This window comes from Microchirus variegatus (assembly GCF_963457635.1).
Source record: "Microchirus variegatus genome assembly, chromosome: 12".
Lineage (NCBI taxonomy): Eukaryota > Metazoa > Chordata > Actinopteri > Pleuronectiformes > Soleidae > Microchirus > Microchirus variegatus.
In genome coordinates this window covers 20,478,328-20,503,698 of record NC_139813.1, presented here as the reverse complement: position 1 = coordinate 20,503,698, position 25,371 = coordinate 20,478,328, and the positions used below count along the sequence as shown (strand labels likewise).

The window sequence follows — 25,371 nt, the reverse complement described above, 5'->3', positions numbered from 1 at the left end:
TATGAGTGTGTTCCAGGTCGTACTCATGTTGTGGGGACCTGAGTGTGACAACGCGCTCACATAATGGGGACTTCTCTTCTTTATGGGACATATCAAGTCCTCACAATGTAAACGGTTACATTTTCAAGTGAAGACGTGTTATATTGTCAGGATTTAGGTTCATGTTGAGGTCAGAGTTAGGGTTCGGGCCTGTGCAAGTTATGGTTATGGTCAGAGTGACTTTCAAGGACATGAATGTAAGTCAATGTCCTCTGAAGTCATGGAAACCAGACTGTGTGTGTGTTTTGAATCAGTTTGACAGTCAAACAAAGAAGACATTCAGTCTGTGAATGTCTTCACTGCTCGTTCCTTCTCTGGGGGAGGAAATAAAGAGGCCTGATTGACTTTTAATGGTCTACACTACACTACAAGCAAAAGTCCATGTCTAAACTTGTGTGAATTCATTTTACTCCAAATGCATTGCTCCTCACAATCCCATCACATAGATACTCTCTCTCTCTCTTTCTTTGCTGCTATTCTTTGAGGTCCGTTTCCGTGTAATGTTATTATTGATACAGCAGGTGAGGCAGCGTGTTCTTTATTTGATCAAACATTCTTCAGGCTTTTCATCTGGAGAATGTGCAAAGCAACAATAACATTCCCTCCCTCCACACACACACACACACACACACACACACACACACACACACACACACACACCCACGGCCACATTGTTCTTCACCCTAAACCTGCAGAGCTCAGCGTGAACCTCCTGTGACGACTGTTATCTCAACAAAATGTAGAAGAGCTGAGCAACTCTTAGCAGCTAAAACCAGTGGAAACCTGCCATCTAGTGGTGAATACAAGTACTGACGAGGAGGAGCAATTGTTAAGGCCAGGGAGAATGTAAATGCTCTTTTAACCCATCTATGAATACATTCTAAAAATAATAATCAAATAACAAAATCCTTTGTAGGACTAAAAAATAAAAGTTTAACTTTTTATTGAATATTGTATTATGATAACGTTAATATAATAATGTTAACTTGTAGAGAGAAACATTATTATAGTTATTATGCCCATTTGATTTACTAATTTACTAAATAAAAGTAATATATAATTCACTTTGTATTTTGTGGCATTTGGTCATATTTAGCACTTTGTATTTGAGTAATAATAATAATAATAATGATGATAATAATCATGATGATGATGTTGATGATGATGATGATGATGATGATAATAATAATAATGATGATGATGATGATGATGATAATGATAATGATGATGATGATGATGATGATAATGATGATGATAATAATGATAATGATGATGATGATGATGATAATTATAATGATGATGATAATATTGATAATTATGATGATGATGATGATCATTATGATGATGATGATGATGATGATGATAATGATGATGATAATAATGATAATGATGATGATGATGATGATAATTATAATGATGATGATAATATTGATAATTATGATGATCATTATAATGATGATGATTATAATAATAATGATAATAATAATACTAATAAATAATAATAATTATGATGATAATTATAATGATGATGATTATAATAATAATTATTATTATTATAATAAAAATAATAATAATTATTATAATATATTTTATTTAAAAGTGCCTTTCTGTCACTCAAGGTCACTTTACAATAAATAATACACATGGTTGAAAACGGACACAAACATTTATACAGTTAAAACAGACACATAGCGTTATCGTTAAAACGGTTAAAAATATTGCATTAAATAATTGAATTAAATCAACTGTTTGTTTTACAACCAGAAGACTACGTCCATTTTTATATACAATCTACATATCACGATCCTCCCTCCTCACCATGTCAACGCAGGAACAAACATGTTAGCTGAGGATTAGAGGCATTAAAATGACATCACTGACTGCTGCTTTAACTGATCCACAGCGGACACAATGGTCCTCACAACAAACACACGGTGATGATTCACAGCAGAGTTAGTGGTTCAGGCTCTTGTGTGTGAAACACTGACTCACCACAGTCTGTGATGATGTAAGCGGACAGGTCAATGGTGGATACACATGCAGCACAGGTGACCTGCCACTAAAATGCACTCACTTCCTGTTGCCACTAGGTGATGCTGTGTCTGAGACTGAGACTTAAGAATTACATGAATAACATGTTTTACAGCTGACAGCATCTGAAGTTGTTAGGATAAGTTCATTAAGAGGTTCAAAAATAGCTGATGAATAAATAAATATATGAAATGATAGTGGATTTTGACAATATCAGGCAGCAATTTAAAACACAGATAAAATACTATAAATATAATATTGATTTATGATTGTTTGCTGGACTGCGAACAAAACTGTGATATTTAGGCTCTAAAATGTTGAATGTATTCATATATTATCTAATCATAGTGTCACTTTAATAAGAAACACAGTAGAAACACGTTTTCAGTGATCAGGCTCTAATGATGTGCAAATTAGTATAAAACATGAAATATTAAATCAATAAAACTGAGGTTTTGAAACCCCTTACTATGTTTAAGTGTTTTCAAAATCACAACTCATCTGTTTAAAGAAGCTTATAACATATAACCACCTATACATATATATATATATATATATGTATATGTATATATATACACATATATTTATTTATTTATTTAAATGTATTTAATAAATAACAGCAATAATTAAACACTTACAATAACCGGTAACAAAATAAGCAGAGAAGTATGACTTTTTTTAAATCAAATTATTATTTTTTTTTTTCAAATTCTAGATGACATAGTATAGTATGACGTTTTAATCAAATTTTGGACCAACTTTTTTTTTCCCCAAAAAAATTTCAAATTTGGGACGACATAGTATAGTATGACGTTTTTTTTAATCAAATTTTGGACCAATTTTTTTTTTTTCAAATTTTGGCGATATAGTATAGTATGACATTTTTATCAAATTTTGGACCAAATTTTTTTTTTTTTTCAAAAATGTTTCAAATTTTGACGACATAGTATAGTATGACGTTTTAATCAAATTTTGTACCAACTTTTTTTTTTCCCCAAAAAAATTTCAAATTTGGGACGACATAGTATAGTATGAAGTTTTTTTTAATCAAATTTTGGACCAATTTTTTTTTTTTCAAATTTTGGACGATATAGTATAGTATGACATTTTTATCAAATTTTGGACCAAATTTTTTTTTTTTTTTTCAAAAATGTTTCAAATTTTGACGACATAGTATAGTATGACATTTTTATCAAATTTTGGACCAAATTTTTTTTTTTCAAAATTTTTTTCATATTTGGGATGACATAGTATAGTATGACGTTTTTGTCAAATTTTGGACCAAAATTGTTTTTTCAATTTTTTTTTTCAATTTTGGACGACATAGTATACTATGATGTATTTTATCCCATTTTGGGCCAAAAAATGTTTTTCCCAAGAATTGTCAAATTTTGGACGACATAGTATAGTATGATGTTTTTGTCACATATTTTTTTCGGGGGCCCGCGTCTGATTTTCCAAGATCAACAAAACGACAAAATAAGCAGAGAATTAAAATAAAAAATACATCAATAGGTAAGTAAGTAAATAAATAGATAAAAAAAAGCAGGGGGATTAATCAGTCAAGAGATAAAGATGGGAGAGAAATGAAGAAAGTTAAAAAGAGCTCCCATCAAGTGAGTCATCCCTCAGAGAATATTTAATCTTTTCTAATTTTAGATAAGACATGTCATCCCTAAGCCAATGATTAACGGAGGGAGCTTTTGTGGATTTCCTGTATTCATTTTCTTTGTCTTTTTTTATTATCCTATGTTTTAATGTCCTATCATTTTAATGCGATCTGAGTGTCCTGAAAACATCAACAAGAGAAAGACGTTACAGAGTTCAATCCAGGTGCCAATATCATCACAGAGCGACACAAACTGAGACATAACATACTTACAGGGTCCGCGAAAACAAAGAAAGCACACGATTTAGTCTGATAAATGAATCTAAAGCGGACAAACTCACTGACAGTTTTATTGTGTCTCTGCGTGTGACATAACTACACTGAACGCCCTCAGGAAGAGTCCAAAATGTAATAAACACCACCTGTTTAAGTGACACACAACACATTCACTGATATGAGTCAGGCTCTTATAATGTGTCACATATGTGTGTGTGTGTGTGTGTGTGCACAGCAAACAACAGCAGCGTCAGGAGAGGCTGCTTCGCCGAGCGAGGTGAACACGGGATTGATAGAGGGAATCACTTAAGAGGATTTGTGCTGCCTTCTGTTTGGATTAACCTGCCCGCCATCTGTCCTGCTTTTAGAGCTGAGACACAGAACTACACTGCTGCTGCTGCTGCTGCTGCTGCTGCTGCTCATCAAGACTAGAAAAACACTAAGGAGTGTAGCAGGAAATTCATATAAACTCAGACATTGCATTCCATAATTGCAGCGTTTTATGTCTCACAAGACGAAAGGAGTTGGGGATCAAACCCCTGACCTGCCATAAAGAAGAAGACAACCCTCTCTGTCCACTGAATCACAGCTGAAATGTCTTACAAAATTAAAACTACAGATTCAGACCATTAACTCCTGAGGAAAAAGGTTTACTGACATTGTAAATCAAGCAAGTAATAAAATACTCATTTCACTCATTTACATGTGATGACTAACCAACACTCAGTATTTGCATTTGTGCATTTGTGCATTTACTTCACACGCAGTTGCTATTACATTTTAAAGCATTTTGCATTTTAATTATTAATAATATTATTCACTGACAGAAAGTGCTCACAGCAATTTAAGTGGTATGAAATGAGCTGGTTTTGTAACTGTTTTCCTGTCAACAGTGATGGTTGTTTATGCTTCGGCGCCAAGTTCAAAGTTCACGCAGCTTTTTTATTTCCGCAGAGGAAGCAGCAGCAGCAGGAGGAGGAGGAAGAGGAGAAGGAGGAGGAGGAGGAAGAGGAGGTTTTTGTGAACATGTGCAGAAGGAGAAGCATCTGGGGTTAAAGCGGCTCTCACACACCTGCCTACACAGAGAATGAGCCAACAAACCTTGATATCCACCTACACAGCGACTGCACATTCAATCTTCTCTCTCTCTCTCTGTGTGTTTATCCATCATCTGCATCACACACACGGACACTTCATTCATAGTGAGGACACTCATCGACATAATGCATCCTCTTACCCTATAACCCTAACCCTAAAACCAGGTTTTTATCCACCAAAAACACCCAAAATAAACCAAAATGTCCTCACTTCATAAGGTTTATATGATTTTTGGTCCTCTCGGTCTCACACACACACATTATTTAGACACCTTAAACAACAACAACTATCCCTGATCTCTCTAGTTCCTCAGAAACCAGGTTCTGGTCCGGACAAGGTCAGAAAAGGTCCCAAAGAATAAGAAATACAAGTACACACACACACACACACATCTGCATATAATAACAACCTAAATATAACTGCAACACGAACCATAAAACTAAAGTCTTACGCTTCAGAAAAAAGCTCTTTAAAGATGTGTGAAGATGTCCTCACAGCCTATTACAGACAAGTACATGCACACACACACACACATGCTGCGTTTATGTGCTGAGGCCAATGAGACTCATTATGAGCAGGAAGTTCATTTCCACAGGTGCACTGATGCCGCAGCTCACGCTAACCCTGTCCTTTAAAGTGCACCCTTTCATTTACCTCTCCCTCCCTCCCTCTCTCCCTCTCTCTCCCTCTCTCTCCGTCCCCTTTATCTCCCTCTTCATCTCCCTCTCTAGTTCCCGTTCGGCTGATGGAGCTCGTTGTGGACAAAAAGGCTTATGAGCGTCGCTATGGCAACGGCAAATCGTAAAAAAAAAAGAAAGAAAAGACGCTACATAAGCTCTTCATCATGGGCCGTGATCCAGTGGCTCCCATCAGAGATGCTGCTGCTCCTCCTCCTCCTCCCTCCCTTCCTCAAACCTCCTGCAACAAGTAGAGGCAGGTCAGAGAGGCTCCTGGGAGGAGGAGGAGGAGATAATACATTAGGACTGTGAGAGGACAGAAGAGCAGAGAGAGAGAGAGAGAAACCATTTCTCTTCTCTCTTTTCAATCAGCAGCTCTTCTTCTCTTCTCTTGTTTTCTTGGGAGTTTTTATTTTTTAAAATTTTGTTTCACTGTATTTTTTAATCTTTAGTCCAAGGACAACTTGAGAAAAAAAGAAGCGCAAACCCTGAGGTAAGACTATTCATTTCTTTATTTATATTTCATTATTATCACTGTGCGTTCATGCTCAGGTTACAGCGTGAACAGATGAGACGAAAATGTTTTTTAAAAAAAAGAGGAAAAAAAAGGACATTTTTCCTCGTCGCTGAATTATTTTTGTCCCAGGAACAGATGGACATGACACAGGAAGGAAAGACCTGACCTGTCGTCAGTTTGGATCTGCAAATATTCTGTTAAACAACTCAGCACATAGTTTCTTTTCTTGGTCTTTATTGTATGTTTTTATGTCAAAATATAGTAGATATTTCTTGGTTTTCTCTGGGTTTTATTGACCAAAAGTTGTATTGTTAAGGAAATATCCAGCACGCTTATTTAATCTGTAGAAAATATGATCATTTAACATTAACCCAACAAAAAAACGAGTACAAATATAAATATAGACGTACTTATTTACTATAATTTAATGAAATGACCAAATCTGGATTGAGCTTGTTCTCTTGACTTGTTACACAACACTTTCTCTTCTAGAAGGAACAGAAAGTCTTGTTGCCATAGACTCGGTTTGGACTGTACCATTATTTGGTCAACAGTTGTTTACAATGTTGTGCGTCCCTATTATTGTGGTATTTACTATTAAATGTATACAGATTACATTCATTTCATCTCTTTGAAAATTAATACAGCAACAGTTTTGTTTGTAAGTAATTGAATATTTGGGCCAAAACATGGTTTCTTCATCAGGCAGAAGTGTGAGAAACGTACTCGTACTGTTAATATTTATTATGCATTATTTACATTTTAAGAATTACTGCTTCTCCTTTGATCCTAATTATGCAAGTAGTTATTTTACTGACATTTACTCATTCAGTCTGTCTGTCCATGACAACAGCAGTGTTTTTATTTCTATTTTTCAAACCAAACGTTTAGTTTAGGTTAACTGTCAATTCCAGCAACATAAACTCATTTGAATAAGTTCAGATTTTTTTTTTTTCAGAATAAAAGCTCTGAACTCAAGATAAGTAAATAATTTAAGATCACATTTGTAAAATCATCTGATACTGATGCTGTAGTGTGTGTGTGTGTGTGTGTGGGGGGTGTGTGTGTGTGTGTGTCTCAGGTTTAATCAGCTCAGACTTAAGAGCAGGACTGACTGTTGTGAAAGCAGCAGAGACTCTTATATAAATCAGTGAACACATGAATGCAGGATTAGACAGAGTCACGTCACATTTTAGCTTTACATTTGAAAAAAAAACTAAACTTAAATGAATCCTGATTCAAGTGTGGATGCAAATCATCACCTCTATTTAAAGCTGTATATGTAACTTTTCCTTTTTAATGAACGTCACACAACTCAACTCCACACGACTTTCTCAGTTTTTCGTGTCTGTGGAGACACAGCTTAATCCTGCCGCAGACTAGAGGATTTCCAAATCTGACTTTCAACGTTTTAATCCTGAGAAAGCACAATCTGGACGATCCAGTCGAGGACTCGATCAAACGACGTGACATCTCGCAGAAACTCGCGTGATTTAACATGAATTCAGAATATAAACGGACACGGAGGCGGACTCACCGCGTCGTCAGTTAACAGCTGTTGTGGATGTGGATCAACTTACGGTTCGAAACAAAAGTATGCAACATCCGTGGGTTTCTGCTCACGCCCCTCAATATCAAACATGTTTAATACTTCAGGTTAATCCCTCATACTACAGGATAATTTGGCCAGATAATCTCTTCAAATCAGCCTAAAATCAGAACCCATGATTGTCAGAAGGACCACAACCTCCATTATCCTCTAATGGGAGGGGGGGGGGGGGGCTTTAATCAGATTTATGTAACGACTGAAGTATAACAGCTACGCTAGTAAAGCGCGACGGCAGCCATTGGCAGTTGGAATATGGAGCGAAAGTCGTCCTGTCTGAAGCTCTGCTGGGTCACCTGAGGTGTCTGTTACACAGGGCCGGCCCAAGCCTCCATGGGGCCCTGAGCAAAAAAGATTCAAAAAGATTCAAAATACACTCCTGTAATACAAAGATTAGACTTTTATATGTATAACAACATTTTATATTATATAAAAAACACAGCATTAAATAAAATAAACAAATACTCAAATAATAATGTAAATCAACAGAGGCACCCGGAACAAGGTAATAAAAATGGTTTATAAATAAAATATAAAGTTAAATAATCAAAAAAAAATGGGGAGAAAAATTCTAAATAAACTACAGCAATCCAAACTTTTTTTAGTTAATTGCTCTTGGGGGCCCCCTAGTGGTCATGGGGCCCTAAGCAGCGGCTCAGTTCGCTTATGCCTTGGGCCGGCCCTGGGGTTACAGAACAGCACAGGAGTTACATATTGGACCTTTAAGACTTAAGGGAATCAATCCAAGGAGAGTAATTTTTCAATAATGAATGTGAGCATGAATGCGTTTGAATCTATTAGTTTCTTTTAAAATGTTATATGTACAAAGAAAGTAAGAAAGAACACAGTGTCCTCTGGAGAAAACACATTTAATCAACGGAACTAAGTCAACGACACGTTTCTGTTTAGTTATCTGTCATGTTCGCTTAATTTTTATCTGACTCATATTTCAAGCTCTGCAATAATAATAAAAAAAAAGAAGTGCAGAGGCGTAAATGACTGTTTTGACCTTTTCAGACAGTCTCGTTACTTTTAATAAATGCACTAAATCTACTGTGCAGACTCGGAGCTTTTATTGTGAGCTGATCATCTCAGTGTGGTGACTCGCCTCTGATTGGCCTCCTCAGCTCAGTGGACCGCGGAGGAGGACGCAAAAAAAGGTCATGGCCTCCTGGTTCAGCTGGAACGAGCCCCATTACCGGGGCGCCCGGCGCGATCCGGCCGACGTGGTCAGCGACACCCTGATGCTGGAGTTCAGTTGGCAGCTGAAGGAGGCCGAGAGGCACCAGAGGGACAGGGACAACGAGTACCGGCGCATCAAGACCGGCGTGGACTACAGCTGGCTGGCCAGCACGCCTCGATCCTCCTACAGCGTCAGCACCGGGGAGAGGCTGGGCCTGGAGGAGCTCTGCTCCAAGGTGCCGCCGTCCTGCTGTGGACTGGTCATACTCAAGTAAGGACGTGAAGACAAGTGTTGAGACACTTTGTTGAATAAACATGATAAACGTGATGTTGTCCTATATTTCAGGGGTGTCTAACTATTTTTCACTGAGGGCCACATCAGCATACCATCATGGCTACCCTCAAAGGGCCAAATGTAACTGTCATACAGAATAAATGGAACTAAATGGAAGCAAATATAATGTAAACTACTACTGCAACATATTGCGAAATAACTTTCTGTATTTATTACGTATTCAAGTTACAAATATGATGTATTATAGGTGTGGTTTATGGTCAACACGCGTCTTAAAGCAGCATAGACCTATTTTAACACCGATTTTTGAGACCAATTAATCACTCGCGGGCCACATAAAATGACGTGGCGGGCCACATCTGGCCCCCGGGCCTTGAGTTTGACACGTGCTATACTCCAACTAACCAGGGCCGGCCCTATTAGGGATGTGAATCTTTGGGTGTCTCACGATTCGATTCAATTCTGATTCTTAGGGTCACGATTGGTTTCAAAATCGATTCTCGATTCAAAAATTGATACAATGCATAGTGTGTTAAGGCAAATTATGGCATCAAAACAATACAGTTTGTATAAGACAATGTGATAATGTGATCACACAAAGGCAAACTTAAGACAAAAGTGAACATTTATTCATTCAAAACAAATAAAAACTTACTTACTGTACAAAAAAAATAACTTGCACAAATAAAAGCTTAGACTAGCTGATTTTTCTCCCAGTAGTTACAAAAATAAACTGTACACAAATAACACAAACTGGTGTTTGGTTTGTGTGGTTTTTCAAAATAGAAACTTAAAGGCGCCATATGTAAGAACGTGGCCAAAAACGGTTACTACATTCAAATTCAAAATACAGAGGTCTTTTAGGTTTCGTTTTCTGACGTAACTGGCAACCCGTGGTTGCTCGGCAGCTGAGACACTACTGACTGCAATGATTGGTAGACTGCGGTAGGTGGCGCCACATGCCAAAACATGATTTCAAAACATAAATATGATTTGCAGTCTGTAAAAGATTTTTTTAATGTGAATATTTTGTCTGTACTGTTGTTGAGTTCAGTTTGTTATATGAACATTATTCCTGAGTCTCTGTGACATATTAGGAGGATTTTATGGCCAGTTGATTTAGATTTATTACATAATGCACTTTTAATTAGAAAAAAATGAAGAAAAAATGAATCGATTCAGAATCGTGGATGATTAGAATTGTGATTCCTATGTGAATCGATTTTTCCCCCCACCATTTGGTGGCCAAATTTTGGCACCAAGACAAAGTCATCATGCTCTTCTCGTGTCCTACTTTGTCCTTCATGTCCGTTAATCTGCGTCAGATTTCACCCTGAGCTCGTGTTGGGTCTCACGAGTCCTGTTTGTGTTGGACAAGAAATAAGCAGCAGCAGCAACAGCAGTGTGAGAGAGAGAGAGAGGTGATAATGTGGGTGAGGGAAGTGAGGAGCTAATGGGAGTCACACATATCACGACCCGTGCGCCTAGAGGAGCATTGACAGTAGATTTTTAATTAGCTGCGTGAAAGAGGAGCTCTCGCATGTCCCAGTGGGCGTGAAGTGTAACTGAGGGACCGTATTAAAGTTGGATTAGGCTGCATATGATATCACTCATGGACGTTGACCGTGGTCTGTCCTGTAAACCATTTTGTAACCAGAACAAGATTTAGTGTTAGTGAGTTCAGCTTGATGCATTTTTCAATGAGATATAGTGACTTAAAGTGTGGTCTACCAAATGGTTGAGTTGTACCTTAAAGGGTTAATGTTTAATGACAGAAAATTATAGATAATTATTTTATCTACATAATTATATACCATGGTTAAAATATATGAATAAATGAATAAATGAATAAATAAATAAATAAATAAATAAATAAATAAATAAATAAATAAATAAATAAATAAATAAATAAATAAGTGCAGCACCACACAGCACACATTCTCTCAAGGGATATTTGTCTGTAGTATGACGGTCAATAAATTCCTGATTGAGTTGGAAAATCAAACACGTCTTTATATTTCAAGTTGAACTCTTTTTTTAAAATTTATATTAAAAGAAAAACCTGTTTGTTGCTTCCATGTCGTATATTCCTGCTGATAAACCACATCAGATACGACTGCAACCACTTATTTTTGGTGGTTTTAATAATTCAATAATTATGTGGTCATCGTTTTATTTGATAATTTATTCATCAATTTAAAAAAGGGTAAAATGACGCCTTGTACCTTTTAATGAAGCTTTCACTTTATGTCTTAATGCTCTGGTTAGATACACAGTGATTATCGATCATACTCCTCTTCTCTGTGGCTCAGGTCTGAGCAGAACAAAGAAGGTAAATCATCAGTTGGCTGGAAGCCCCGAACAGTGGGAATCGGTTTCCCCAAACAGGCGTTTTTCCGTCTATTTAAAGGCTTGTCAGCTCCTCTCGTTAGGTCTTGTTAGGAGACGAGGGAGCTGCTCACACTGCTGCTGCTGCTGGAGGTGCTGATTACTGTGATTCACGCTGTCATTTGCCATCCCATGCACATTTATCACGTTTTTGTAATGCATCACATGGTTTTTGTGTGATATACCTTTAAGGTTCATGCAGGTTCTGGACGTCCGTCAGCCAGATCTGCAAAAATCGATTCAGTTATGTGTTATTTACTTTTCCCAGTTACAGGAAGCATCTGTGAATGTTCCATGGATGCAGCTGGAAAGTAGAAATAACCAAAAGTTACTTTGATGTGACAAGAAAAAACTACAGAATACAAAAGGATGAAACTTTCTCGACACAAATGTTTTCATAATACAAAGGGTAAAAACATTGTGAAAGAAAAGGACAGTAGTCAATATTTACCCTTCAGTAATCTGTGTGCTTTGTTGTGCCCAGGTTCAGAGAGGTCATGCAGGCCAATGAGCCCGAGGTGCAGGAGGTGTCCGGCCTGTTCCGCTCCGTCCTCCTCGAGGCCCTGGACCACCTGAAGGAGGAGCAGGAGGCGCAGCGGCTCGCTCGCCAGTGGAACAACAAGCGCGCCATGAGCATGTCCCTCGTGAACTTCCGGTCCCGCATCAGGATCAACCCGTTCGGGAGCACGCTGGGCCTGACCACGGCCGTGTCCGAGGGGGCGGGGCTCAGCGACCTCAAGACGGTGTCGGGGGACGTGGAGAGAGGGATGGAGGGGGAGGGCAGAGTGTGGAGCATGCCCGACTTCAGATACAAAGGAGCGAGCAGAAGTAGGGTGGTTTGATGAGGGGTCTTCACGGCTCTGATGCCGATCTCTTGGATGTTAATGCTGGTGTGCACCAAGGAAGAGAGGATGAATCCTGTCATCCATGTTTTGTATGAGACCAACTCAGCATTTAATCTACAGTCATTCCCAGAGACTGTCGGGACCCGCAGATCCGTTTTTTCCAGCCTTTCAGTTAAGAGTCATGCATTTTAATGCATAACATTAAGTTGCAACTCATTTCTCAAACATTTATCTCATGGAAATGGCTGGTTTATTTCATATTAGGTGTTACAAATAGTCAAAAATGTTACACTTAACACAGATTTGCATTTTAAAAAGTGGGTTGTTTGGGAAAAACTGATTTCATCTGTCTTTTTCAGATGAGCGGTACTTTATGACTACTCATTTTCAGCACAAGCACAAAGACTGTGTGAGATTATGACCTCTTACAGTGACGCCTTCAGACATTTTTAAGATTTTTTGGCATCGAAAACACAAAGATAAACTTCCTGCAGCCTGACAGTTTTACTTGATTCACAGGCGTTCTTCTTGCAAGAGAAAATGGTCATGTTACTGCACGTAATACTACAGGAATGAGAAGAGGAGAATGTTATCTTCATTTTATGAGATTTATGTCTACATGTTCCTCACTGTATTCACAATAATCAATTTTCACGTTCACATCATTTAGAGAGTGAGTCACACTCTCTCCACTGCTGCACTATTGTTCACCGTTCAAGGTCAGAGAGAACTGAAAGCTTCCCATCTGTGGTCTCTATCTGCGAGGAGGAGGAGGAGGAGGTGTCGCAGGAGGTGTTGCAGAAGAAAACGGTGCAAAGAAACGTTTCAATGACGCACTTCCACGTAAAAAATCTTTCCAGTAGTTTATTGCCGTTTTTTCCTCACAGCAAAAATACAACAGTACACGATGGGGTTAATACTCCATCATCATTTTTATACAAGTTGGAGACATTAACGATAACTGTGTTTTGTATTTCAAATTAATAAAAAAAGAAATGACTCATGAACGTAGTGATGAATGTTACGAGTGTGTCGTACACGCATACCAAGCTTTTCACAAACTAAACTATGATGTCGATACAAGGTTCACACTGATTCCCACTGTTTTTTATACATCATTTGACTGTACTAATTTAAGTAAAGCTGACAATGATTGACACAGCCACCAGGTTAAAAAAAATATATCTATCACTTTCAAGATCTTCATGTAGTTTACACATCAAAGTCTGTTCACAGGTCCTGGGGGAAGACTACGAGATATATCAGGGGGGGGAATATATAGTAAGTTGTGGCTTCAGAGGGAGTTGAATGAAAATCTCATTCACTTCATTGTATCATGTGACTCATGACGGCAAATATCAGAAATTTGTTCAGCAGATCTCTGCAGCTCCGTCCTTTCTGCACAAAGTTGTTCGTAGCATAAATCTGCGCGTGAAGAATCTGTGGTGGAGTTGCAGGGTGGATAATGGTAACATCAGCCTGACAACAACAACAACCTTGACCCAACGACAAACAGATTATCCCTCTGGGTCTGGTGCAGAAATGTAGATGACCATGTCCACTTTGAATGTGATAATATCAGTGCAACGCTGAATCTGTGCTGACCACATGCAAAGTCGAGATGTCAATCGCTGGCCGTTCATCCTATTTCAACTCTCATGTTCAGTAAAGGCTGAAGGACTGGGGAAACCAGGACACCGACATGTCGCTGTGCTGCGAGAGCAACAGCTCCTTTCCTCCAAAGGACTCAGTGCTGCCCCCGTGTGTCTATTCAGGGTATATTCACCACATCTTCCTTCCTCAGAAATGTCCTCGGTTTGGTTCTCCTGCAACGCCTCAGTCGGTGTTCCCTGAGTTCTGCGGCTGTGTCCAAGCCCGACTACAACACGAGCGGCGTCCACTGTGGCATCACACAGTAGAGTTCAAGAACTCCAGGAGTTCTGCACGATTCTTATCTCGCTGTTACAAAAAAAAGGGGACAGGGTGAGCCAAGGCAAATCAATTCACATAACAGATATGTGGACATTAGTTCATTAGACCTTACCTGTTTGTCTTTCTTTGACTTCTTCACTTTCATCTTTATTTTCTTCCCCGAGATCATGCTGTACTTGCCTTTTTTCTTGTCCTTCAAGTACTGAAAGAAAAACAACGTTCAATCTGGAAGTTTCTTAAATATTGTGCTTCAGTGAGTTTAAGCTCAAAGGTGATAAATGTATTTTACCTTGGAGATCTGTACAGGTCCTGCATTTTCCTCTCCTCCTTTGGCTTTCTTGTCTTTTTTGCGCTTATGCCGCTTTTCTTTTTTCCCTTTCTGTTTAACAACACACAAGCACATTTTCAGGGAGTGACTTAAGAACACCTGCCATCCCCTAAAAATTCAAAAATTGAAGGAAATGAATGTACTTTTTTGTGTTGTTTCTCCTTTTTCCTTTTCTTAGACTGCTTCCTGGATTTACTGCGGGAGTCTAAAACAACAACAACAAAAATAAGATAATTTAATCATGGATTTTATGATGATTATATTCATAAAATGTGCAATCAATTTTTAGAAAAGTTGTCGCTTACCACTGCTACTAGAGCTACTTTGACTGCAACTGGATGAGTGTGATGAAGAGGAGGACGAGGAGGCCGATGATGCGGATGAAGATGACGAAGATGAACTGGAGGAGGAGGAAGATCTACTACGGCTGCGCTTCCGCTTCCCTTTTTCCCGCCCTTGGTTATAAAATAAAGAAAATATATTTAGAGATTAGAGTAAAAGGTTGAAACAAAACCACATAACAATGAAGCTGATAAAGAAACTCATTTGCTCAGTTTCTAGTATTTTTGTAGACAAAAATAATTGAATGTATTCATAATTGCAAATGAGACAATTCACAATCACATAGTGCACAACTATAGTATGTATTAGTATATTATGATATTGTGAGAAAAACGACAGAACACACATTAAGCTAAAGGAAACAGGGAGAGGACAACGATTTGATGGTTTTCAGACCAGTGGTGACGATGTTAAGAGAAACAGAGACAGACGACAGACGTCTGCTGCACTAATAGACTCTTTGATCTGTCTGTGTCTGTGGTTGTCTTGCCTTCGCTTCTTGATCTCCTCCTTTCTTCTGTTCTGGAACTTGAGCTGGACACTCGACACTCTGCTTTAGTCGACTACACAAACACATATGAAAGAAAGTGAAAAAAACAACATTAATAGATATGGTACACACATCTATTGCTAAATAAAATTAATAATTTATATTGACAATTGATTAATCAGTTTGAGTGTTTTATCAATATTAAAACAAGCTTTTTGGACTTTTCAGCTTCTTAAATATGAATAGTTCCTGGTATCTTTGTGAAATTATTAAAACTGTATCTTTCTGGTTTGGACATTTGAGATCATCATCATTTCCAGGTTTGGTAAACACTGATCAACATTTTCTGACATTTTACAGACCAGACACTTGATTAATCAAGATTATGAAAATAATCCTTAGTTGCAGCCCTACATCCATCCAAAAATCATATCTGCATATCAACACCAGTGCTTACGCCATGACTAGTTATTAAAACAGTTGTCAATATGCAGATATTCAACACAACAGTAAGCAATATCACAAACCTCATACATATACCATCATGTTGCAATTAAAATAAACTTATTCACCTTACAATTCTTGACACACTCTTTAAACTACATAATTCAGTATTTAGTTCAGTCTTACGTGCATTAACTTTACTAGAATCAACACGTATGTGTCGACATCTGTGACAGGATCACTGAAATCTCACCTGCGCTGCTGTAAAATCTAATAAAAATACACACATTAAAGTTACGCTATTACTTCAAATTAATATCCTCAGGGGAAACACTAAAGTATGTCATTTGTAATTGTTTCGGTGCAGTAATTGTAATTTATCTGCTGTTTAGCGCGTCAGTAACATGGCTTTACCAAGCTAAAGCTACAAAGTGCTATAAAGATATTAAATAAACGACTCTTATTGATTGAATGAGGAGTGTTGTACTTACCATGGTTTAAACCTCAGGTAGTTAACATGCCGTGTGTTCACTGACAGCACAGCTGCTCAGAGAAAAACCACGAACTTTAGATTTATTCGCGTGTATGTGAGTGTTTTCGCTCGTTAATTAGCATTAGCTCACATTCGGGGCAGACATTTTGTATCCCGTGACGCACCGCGGCAGGCGACGTTCCGAACAAGAGAGTAAGCAGGTGATGGGAAACCGTCACAGCGCCCTCCACCGGCCACCAGGACGACACGCTCTCATTCATATGCTTTGTACAATATTTGTGTCTTTGAACGGATTCTGTACAGTTTGTCGTCAGTTAGGACTATATTCTTGATTTGATGTGAAAAACAGTCATAACTTAAAAGTTTTATAAGAATAATAAACACAAAATACTTGAAATTACATGGAGTGAATACTTGAATGTATATATAATGTAATATAAAATGATTCATTATTATTACATACCATGTTTACCTTTTAAAATGTAAGTTGGGGCTGTAAATAACACTTTTTCAGACTTTTTATACTTTAAAGTTGTCAACCTAACATCACCCAATTTACAATAATACATCATAACAACAACAAACAGGATATTGAAATTCGGGTGGGTAATAAAAAATCAATTTATGTTACTTTGAACAGATAAACCAGCTGTTTGTTGAAGAGATATACTTGGTAAATCAATCATAACTTAATTTTGCGCATGTTTTATACAAGATTTATAGAATAAATGCTACTTAAAATGCCCCAGAAACATCTGCAAATACTCAAACTTATCTCTCGTAATGAAAACATGCCAAAAAAAAAGGAAACACATTTATTAATTTTTACATTTTTAAACGTTAAGATTACTGTTGAAACCCCGTACACCTTTATAAAAACACACACAAACTCCGGTATTGTACAAAAACATATTTATTATGACATTATTAGTATATTATACAAAAAAGGCAAATGCCCACTGTATAAAAATACATGATCTGAATGTGTTTTTTAATGTTTTTTGGCACGTCAACGACAAACCAAATTTTTTTTTATTAACAATAAGTTTCATTTAATTGTAGTCAGTTTCATCAAAGCCCTGATTTAACACTGAAAATAAACTGTCCCCCTGTTCCTAATCCTGTGAAATACACCAGAGGTCATGAGAGATAAAACGAGAATGAAAATGTACAAGAGAATAGTGTAACATGAGGGTGGAAACAGGTTATTTACCAGTGTTCATTTTTTCTTTGGCAGACAAACTGTACCAGTTGCTCTTGTTTGACATATCAGGGCTTCAACGAAACGTTCCATGTCAGTCCATCTAAATACACTGTATATACATGTTAAGAATACATGATGTTAATAGTAAAAAACAAAACAACAGTCAGGACAGGATGTAACACACGCTTTACACACACACAAACACAGAGGTTCTTTAGATAAAAGAGTGTCCTGCGACTATCCCTGCCCACGTCTGGGCTCCAGTGAGGTAACGTGAAGCAGCCGATCAAAGATTCTCCGACTCGTCCGCTTCAGCAGAAACACTAATACCCGGTGGTGTGAGGAAATAGTCACGAAAAAAGAACGTATAAGGAAAAACACACACACACACACACACACACACACACACATACACACACTAATACTAAAATGTGCTTGTTATTAATATAAAATGACAATAGAAACACTTACAAACCCGTAGAGGTCATAAGACTAATACAATGCTGTGGCCAATGACTGTTGTAGGTATGTATATCTATATATATATTTATATTCTAAAGCATTTCAGAGTGTAATTGGGATTAATTCACAGGATTTAAAGGATTACTGCCACTCCAAATGACAAATTTAAGTGTATTTTGGTGGAAAATTGATCAGCGGTCGTCCTGAATCTGAATTGGAATCCTTTACTTGTTGATTTTGAGCTTAATAGAAGATGAAGATGATGATGATGCCGGGGCAGATAATTAAACCTCTGCTTTGTTCTTCGAGTGATCGGCCTGAGCCAAACTCTCCTCATTCTCCTCCTCCTCCTCAGGAACCTGCAAAACATGAAATAAGATGTGTTAATTTTCCTTTGTAATAATAAAATAGTGGTAATAAGGACAAAATAATACAGTAATATAAGGATTTTTCCAAAGATATATCCAAGTAATACTTTGGAATGAGAATTTCTATAAGAAACTATCAATGGAATACATTAACATGGACATATTTACTGTATTATAGAGTTTAAAATCAACATTTTCTATCATTATGCACATTATTACCCTAGAAATAAGACAGTATTATCATCAGTTCTTCATATCACTGTGCTGTAAATGAGTCACATCAGTGTGATATAACCCCCAAGAACAACACATATCCAATAAATTCAAAACCCCTGCATCTACAGCAAAGTCTCCCACTTTTAATAATATGTGACAGCCAGAAGACGAGAGTCGACATTAATGAGGAGCGGGATTTCTCACCTCCCAGTAAAGAGAGTCATCGAAGCAGTTCTGGTCTGGAGGCTGACCCCAGAACGGCAACTTCATTATAAAACCTGGAGAGGAGAAAATTAATTGTTTGATCAGGCCCCAAATTTTAAAGGAGGGAATGATATGAAGTCACACAGGTGTCTGAATGTGACGTGTTTCACCTGTGATGACGCCTCCAACCAAGGCGAAGCCGAGGGATGAAGCCAAGGCGGCAGCTTGCATGGCAGCGTTGCCTCTGAAAAATGAGAGCGGAAGAGACAGGACTGTGAGAGCTGGACAAGGTGTGTGCATACACTCTTAGAAATAAAAGTGCTTAGCAGAACCATATACGGTTCTTCGGCTTGTCCTCATAGGAGAACCCTTTTGGAGGGTTCCACCAAGAACCCTTTTAAAACCCTTTATTCAGGAAAGGGCTTTTAAAGGGTTCTCTGGATCAAAATGGTTCTTACTGGAACCATTAGTGTTACCAAGAACCCTTGAAAAACCCTTTCTTGTGGTTCCAGGTAGAACCTCAGCCCTTGTAGAAGAACCCTTTTGGAACCCTTATTTCTAAGAGTGTAGACATACTGTCACTTTATATTACTGCACACATGCTGAGTAACACGGTCCTCACCCTTCTTTCTTCCCCATAGCAACAGCCACAATACCAGCCAAACCGCCCAGGATGCCAGGCATGCCGTGCAGATTGTGGACGCCGCAGGTGTCCTGGATGCCCAGGTTGGACGCCAAGATTGGCTGCAGAGGAGGAAAAAAGATTGGTTAAATATACTGTACATTTCAATATTAAGAAAGGAAACATCTTATTTGAACTCACAGTAAGGAATTTGAAGCCGAGGGTAGAGACGATGCCAGCCACGAATCCAATCAGCATGGCCCCGAATGGCTCGATGTTCATGTCGGCACACGTTCCCACAGCAACTCCGCCAGCCAATGTGGCATTCTGAATGTGCACCTGTAATAAAGATAGGAAAACAAACATATAACTGGATATATTCTTTAAAAACTGATTTCTAGAAATGGCTTAGAGTAAAAGGTTTTTCCCCACCATGTCCAGTTTTCCTTTGTGCTCCACGAGGCTGGACACGGCGTAGGCAGTGAGCACACACGCCGCCAGGGAGAAGTACGTGTTGACCACAGCCATGAGCTGAGTGTAGCCCGGGTCGGCGATGGCCGAGTTAAAACTGGGCCAGAACATCCACAGGAAGACGGTTCCTGTGTTGGGAGGAAAGAATCCACTCTTGTTTCAGTCTTGTTGTTCAAATACGAAATACATTGTCAGTGCAAGGACTCCCTGTTATATCAGTCACAGATAATTCATACAAAGAAAGACAGCAATGAACTTTCATCGGGACTGGGACTGGGTCATGAACCTGTACCTTCTTGCTGTGAGGCAACAGTGCTAGCCACTTCTCCGCTGTGTGGCACCAACACTGAACTCCTGGAGATCTAATTTCAAGTTATAGAGAGTATGAATTATGGCGCTTTTCCACTATACAGTTGTAGCACGACTTGGCTGCACTATAGTGATTTTCTTTCACATGGCAGTACAACCAACTTAAAGGTGCATTATGTAATAAATCTAAAGCAACTGGTCTTAAAATCCTCCTAATATGTCACAGAGACTCAGGAATAATGTTCATATAACAAACTGAACTCACCAACAACAACAGTACAGACAAAATATTTGCATTAAAAAAAATCTTTTGCAGACTGCAAATCATGTTTATGTTTTGAAATCATGTTTTTGGCATGTGGCACCACCTACCGCCGTCTACCACTCATTGCAGTTGGTAGAGTCTCAGCTGCCGAGCAACCGCGGGTTGCCAGTTACGTCACCTAAAAGACCTCTGTATTTTGAATTTGAACGTAGTAACGGTTTTTGGCCACATTCTTACATATGGCGCCTTTAAACGCTTAACGAAACATTACACGTGTAATCACGTAAGTAACGAATTGAGATAGTTAGTGGAAAGTTCTTACCGATCATCGCGAACATATCAGAGTGATACACAGATCCGTCGTTATCGTGTCCGTCTCGCAAAGCTGGACGGTAAAGGACTCGAGCAACAGCCAGGCCAAAGTAGGCTCCGAAAGCATGGATGATCATGGACGCTCCAACATCATTGGCCTGGAGAGGAAAAGTAGATTTCAGTAAAATTCACTTTAAACGCAGAGGACATATGCGGTGTCAGCACTGATATACATGCACGTGTCGTCGAGTACTCGCCTTGAGAACGTTGGCCACCAGATGCTCGTTGATGGAGAAGATGGTGATCTCCAGTACGGTCATGATGAGGAGCTGCACAGGGCTGGTCTTACCCAGAACGGCTCCGAAGGAGATCAAGACTGTAGCTGTGCTGAAGTCTGCGTTGATTATTCTGTCGGAGGTGAGAGGACACAAAGTTATTAGAAGAACGGGAAATGTGAAACAACCAGAGCAGGAAATGGGACTCAAACGTTCTAAGACTAGCTCCATCTGCAGTTCCCACAGGAGGTTTAGGAGTGTTTTTATGGGCAGAAATGCAATATATCGATACGTTTATCTTTATAAATGTATAATCAAACAATATTAATTTGGTTTTCGTGGCCAAATAAGCCCTTTTGCATTCTTACCAGTAGATGTCACTCATGTTAGGAGAAAGTCTTACTTGAAGATGTTGACTTTGATCTTGCCGTCGTCCAGGTGCCACAGGCCCTGCATGAGGAGCCCCCACTGGAGGCCGAAGGCGGCCAGGAGCAGGTTGATTCCCACGCTGCTGAAGCCATACCTCTTGAGGAAGGTCATCAAGAACCCGAAACCAATGAAGATCATGACGTGGACGTCCTGAAACACTGTGGAGAGGAGAAGGTCAGAGGTCAAGTGCTGCAGACCCAGCTAAACGAGGACATACAATTGAATCAGATTATGAATTGGCATTTGCTACCACTTCTTTCCTATTCATGGGGATATTCTTTTGACTTAAATGATTAATAGTTTACTGGTTTTTACGGGACTTCACGTCAGTCATTTCCTTCCACAGGAGTCGTATTGTCAGCGGTGAACTGGAAAAGCAATTAAATCACAGTAAGAATGGGACAATGTTCCTGCTGTTTCTGTCGAGTTTGCGGCCCTTTCTTATTAAGCGCATACGATTCAGACTCCGGTGTCAGGACCTTCTGCGGATTACTCCCTCCAAGGGTCATAGTGGAGACGGGAAATCACGACTCCTGTTTTCCCAAAAGTGAGAGTTGATGAGCGCCATATGGAAAACATGTCAAGGTGGTGGTGGGAAAGTTCTCCATTTCCTTCACGTACGATGGTGGCTCTATTGTGTGGACTAGACACACTTTTGTGTACACTTTTGATAATCACTGCTCGACCAAAACACGACGAGTTGTTCTCGGAGTATAAATCTTAGATTAACCTTTTCATTAAACCACAAAGAGCTGTTTTTACGGTGTGAAAACTGCCGTGACAAGCACTAGCACTACTTTATCGACTTGGACGTTTACTTGATTGACTAAATTTGGGCCAAAAACAGGTGTTAAAGTTGGTGGAATGATTGTTCCATGATTGTTGTTTGTGGAAAACAATTCAAGTTGCAGGCAATAGACACCCATTGGTTTGTGGTTTGCAAGTTTGGCAAGTGCCATTTTATATTTTTGGAATTAGGAGATACCCTATTTTTGTGAGAGGGTGGAGCTGGGAGTGTCACACACTGTCAGACACACAAAAAAATCAGGGTAAAATCATTACGTAACGCTGCTTTAAAGTCATATTTCACGACATTCTCCAGCGTCTGATCAAAAGTAAATACATCAAATCTCGTGTTGTGAAATGAGTTACTGTAGAAACAATAGGGTTATTTTTCCCACTTTGAAAAAAGGCCTTTCGTAATTCGCGGTTGTGGTCGTCTTAAACTTCTCTGCGTTTTTTTAAAAAGCTGATGTGCACAGCAACAGTCAATGTGTAAAATAATAATTTCCCCCCTGCCTCCCAGTCTTGCTTCTCTTGAAGTGGATTTGTGGATCACTGCAGATACAGAACTGTAGCTGGCGCTGAGCCCAGAGATGTTAGGTAATTCCGAATTCATCGTAATCTAGTGACGATATGGGTGAGCTGAGTGAAGAGGAAGGGTGAATCCCCCCTCAGGACGTTCTGCAGTGCAGTCTGTGGAGCAGCAATGTAATCAGTGCAAAGAAAAATGTAAACATCTAACTTTTTTTTCCTTCAAATGCTGGAGCAATGCCTATAATTGCCTTTGGTGTTTTTCTGCAGATCATCTCCAGAGTCCACTTAATTAATTAATTCTGCACATATTCACATGCTTCAACCTTTTTTTTTTTTACATTACCAAGTTAGGGCTGCATCATTTAAACACATAAAATTATATTTTGTTCACATGCATCGGTCACTTCAACATCTCATAAAGCAAATACTTGGAAAATAAGACGTTTTATGATCCAGGCGTGGTTGTTACACAATCTTATGATAAATAAAATGAATCAACATTACTTCCATGAGCTATTTTTGAGTTTGATTGATTAGATCTATACTGAATACATTAATTTTTTTATGAGAGTTGTTTTGTTGTTATTTTTGCATAGCTGTGGTCCTTGTTGTTTTGACACCGTCACGCCTCGTGGTGTCAGTGGAATGTTTGGACTCATATTTCTGCATAATGGCATTTGGTAGCTAATGTATTTTTTTTCTTAACGTGTAAAAAGTCTAAATAAAATAAGACAATGAAAGTGATCTCAGCGAGACACCTGTTCAACAGTTTTCTGATGCAAAACACCTAGTCCAAATTCAAACCAAGCATCAGAATGGGGAAGAAAGGAAACTAAAAATAACCACTTGTTACAATCATGATGCACCAAGGAGCAGAAGACCACTCTCTGTGTACCTAATAAAGTGGCTTGTGAGTGTGAGTTTGTATTCTGGATTATTTTTTAGGTGACTTTGCTTGGAAGAATCTTTAATAGGGAATAAAAATCAACATTTTCCATCCCAGTTACATATTATAAATCCAGGATAATGTCATTAATTATGACTTAATAGCATTCTTAAATGACCTGTGTATGCACTGGCTAACTCATTCCATCTGACCCTGAAGATATCCTCAGCCTCAGTACTGACTGCTCAGTAATCTCTATTGGTCACACCTGCCCCACCCATGATCCGGACCTCTGTGCAGTTAAAGTGCAGTTATATGAGGCTGCAATGTCTAATGAAGATAAGGCTCAAAGAAACTGCAACCACGTCAACTGGATTCATTCCTCGCGATAAACAAAAACACCTTGACAAACATGCTTTTTTTTACCACAGACTTATTTTCTCCTCCACAGACACTCAGCGCCTGTGATCTCTGCCCCGAGAGACGTACAAATGTAAGTCACATGTGACCTCCACAGTTTGAGACCTGACACTTTTCCCTGCAGGATCCTCACATGCATGAGTGTCTCTGACTGTGAGAATGTGACCCCCGTGACTCCTCTTTATTGAATTCAGCAGACACAAACAGCCCTCAGACTTCTTTAATTTATGTTTGCAAGGTAATTGGAAACCTAACAGGACTCTGATGAGAGACAGTGGCCCTTTTTTTTCCAGGTCAACTCAGCAACTTAAAGACAAACTTCACAAGGATTACCCTTTTTTTTTTTAACCCAAAACTTCCACATATGCAAAAAGCATCACACGCAATTGTCTCATCTATGATTTTTTTCCCCTTGTCTCCTAGCAACAGAGCCTCCATCATCGCAGACTTACTGGGATAGAGCTCCATCGGCTTCTCCTCGTGGTGAGTGCTGTTGGACGGCTCCTCGTGCCCGTGACCTTTGCCATCGTCGTAGACGACAAACACGGCGAACAGAATGATGGTGATAATCTCCAGAATCAAGGCCAGGATGGGGAACTTCAGCCTCATGTTGGTGGCGTACGCAGGCATCCTGAGGCACTAAACTCTTGCTTATCTCGCACACGGCGCGGCCTTCACACACACACACACACACACTTGCGCGCGCGCACACACTCTCCGACACTGTAACTGCCTGGTTTCTAGAGGTTGTGCTGTGTCAAGGGAGGGAAGAAGAAAGTGGTGTCTGGTTTTAAACTGATGTAGATTTGGTGGTGGCCAATGAGACGGCAGAAGACCGAAGCCTGGATGGTTCACACCCCCCTGTCTGCATGTTTGCTGCTGGGGATGGGTTTCCTCTCTGGTCTTCAGAGGGGACAAAGCAAAACACAAGCGTAATGACACTCATCCAGTGAGCGGACACGGGAGGAAACAAAACTTAATGACTGTTTCTTCCCACTCATTTTCCACTGTCCACAGTT

General features: G+C 39.0%; 3 protein-coding genes across 3 annotated transcripts; 1 reads left to right on the top strand and 2 right to left on the bottom strand.

The window, feature by feature from the left end:
- Positions 1-9,016: 9,016 nt before the first annotated feature.
- Positions 9,017-12,560, top strand: rd3 (retinal degeneration 3, GUCY2D regulator; the record flags this gene model as incomplete). Its single annotated transcript, XM_083899129.1, has 2 exons — positions 9,017-9,306; positions 12,203-12,560. The coding sequence occupies 2 exons, from the start codon at positions 9,017-9,019 to the stop codon at positions 12,558-12,560; spliced, it is 648 nt and encodes a 215-aa protein (XP_083755255.1).
- A 1,128-nt stretch (positions 12,561-13,688) lies between these two features.
- Positions 13,689-15,369, bottom strand: LOC310934792 (uncharacterized protein; the record flags this gene model as incomplete). The annotated part of the gene is made up of 6 exons (XM_083898589.1): positions 13,689-14,522; positions 14,608-14,697; positions 14,785-14,874; positions 14,967-15,028; positions 15,129-15,278; positions 15,366-15,369. The coding sequence occupies 6 exons, from the start codon at positions 15,367-15,369 to the stop codon at positions 14,472-14,474; spliced, it is 447 nt and encodes a 148-aa protein (XP_083754715.1). The 3' UTR covers positions 13,689-14,471.
- A 2,194-nt stretch (positions 15,370-17,563) lies between these two features.
- On the bottom strand, positions 17,564-25,089 carry rhag (Rh associated glycoprotein). Its single transcript, XM_083899028.1, has 10 exons — positions 24,805-25,089; positions 21,704-21,887; positions 21,283-21,433; positions 21,036-21,183; positions 20,101-20,267; positions 19,870-20,007; positions 19,669-19,790; positions 19,217-19,290; positions 19,047-19,120; positions 17,564-18,617 (listed from the first exon to the last, which is right to left on the bottom strand). Exons 1-10 carry the CDS (start codon positions 24,980-24,982, stop codon positions 18,543-18,545), a joined length of 1,311 nt encoding a protein of 436 aa, XP_083755154.1. The 5' UTR covers positions 24,983-25,089; the 3' UTR covers positions 17,564-18,542.
- Positions 25,090-25,371: the final 282 nt, after the last annotated feature.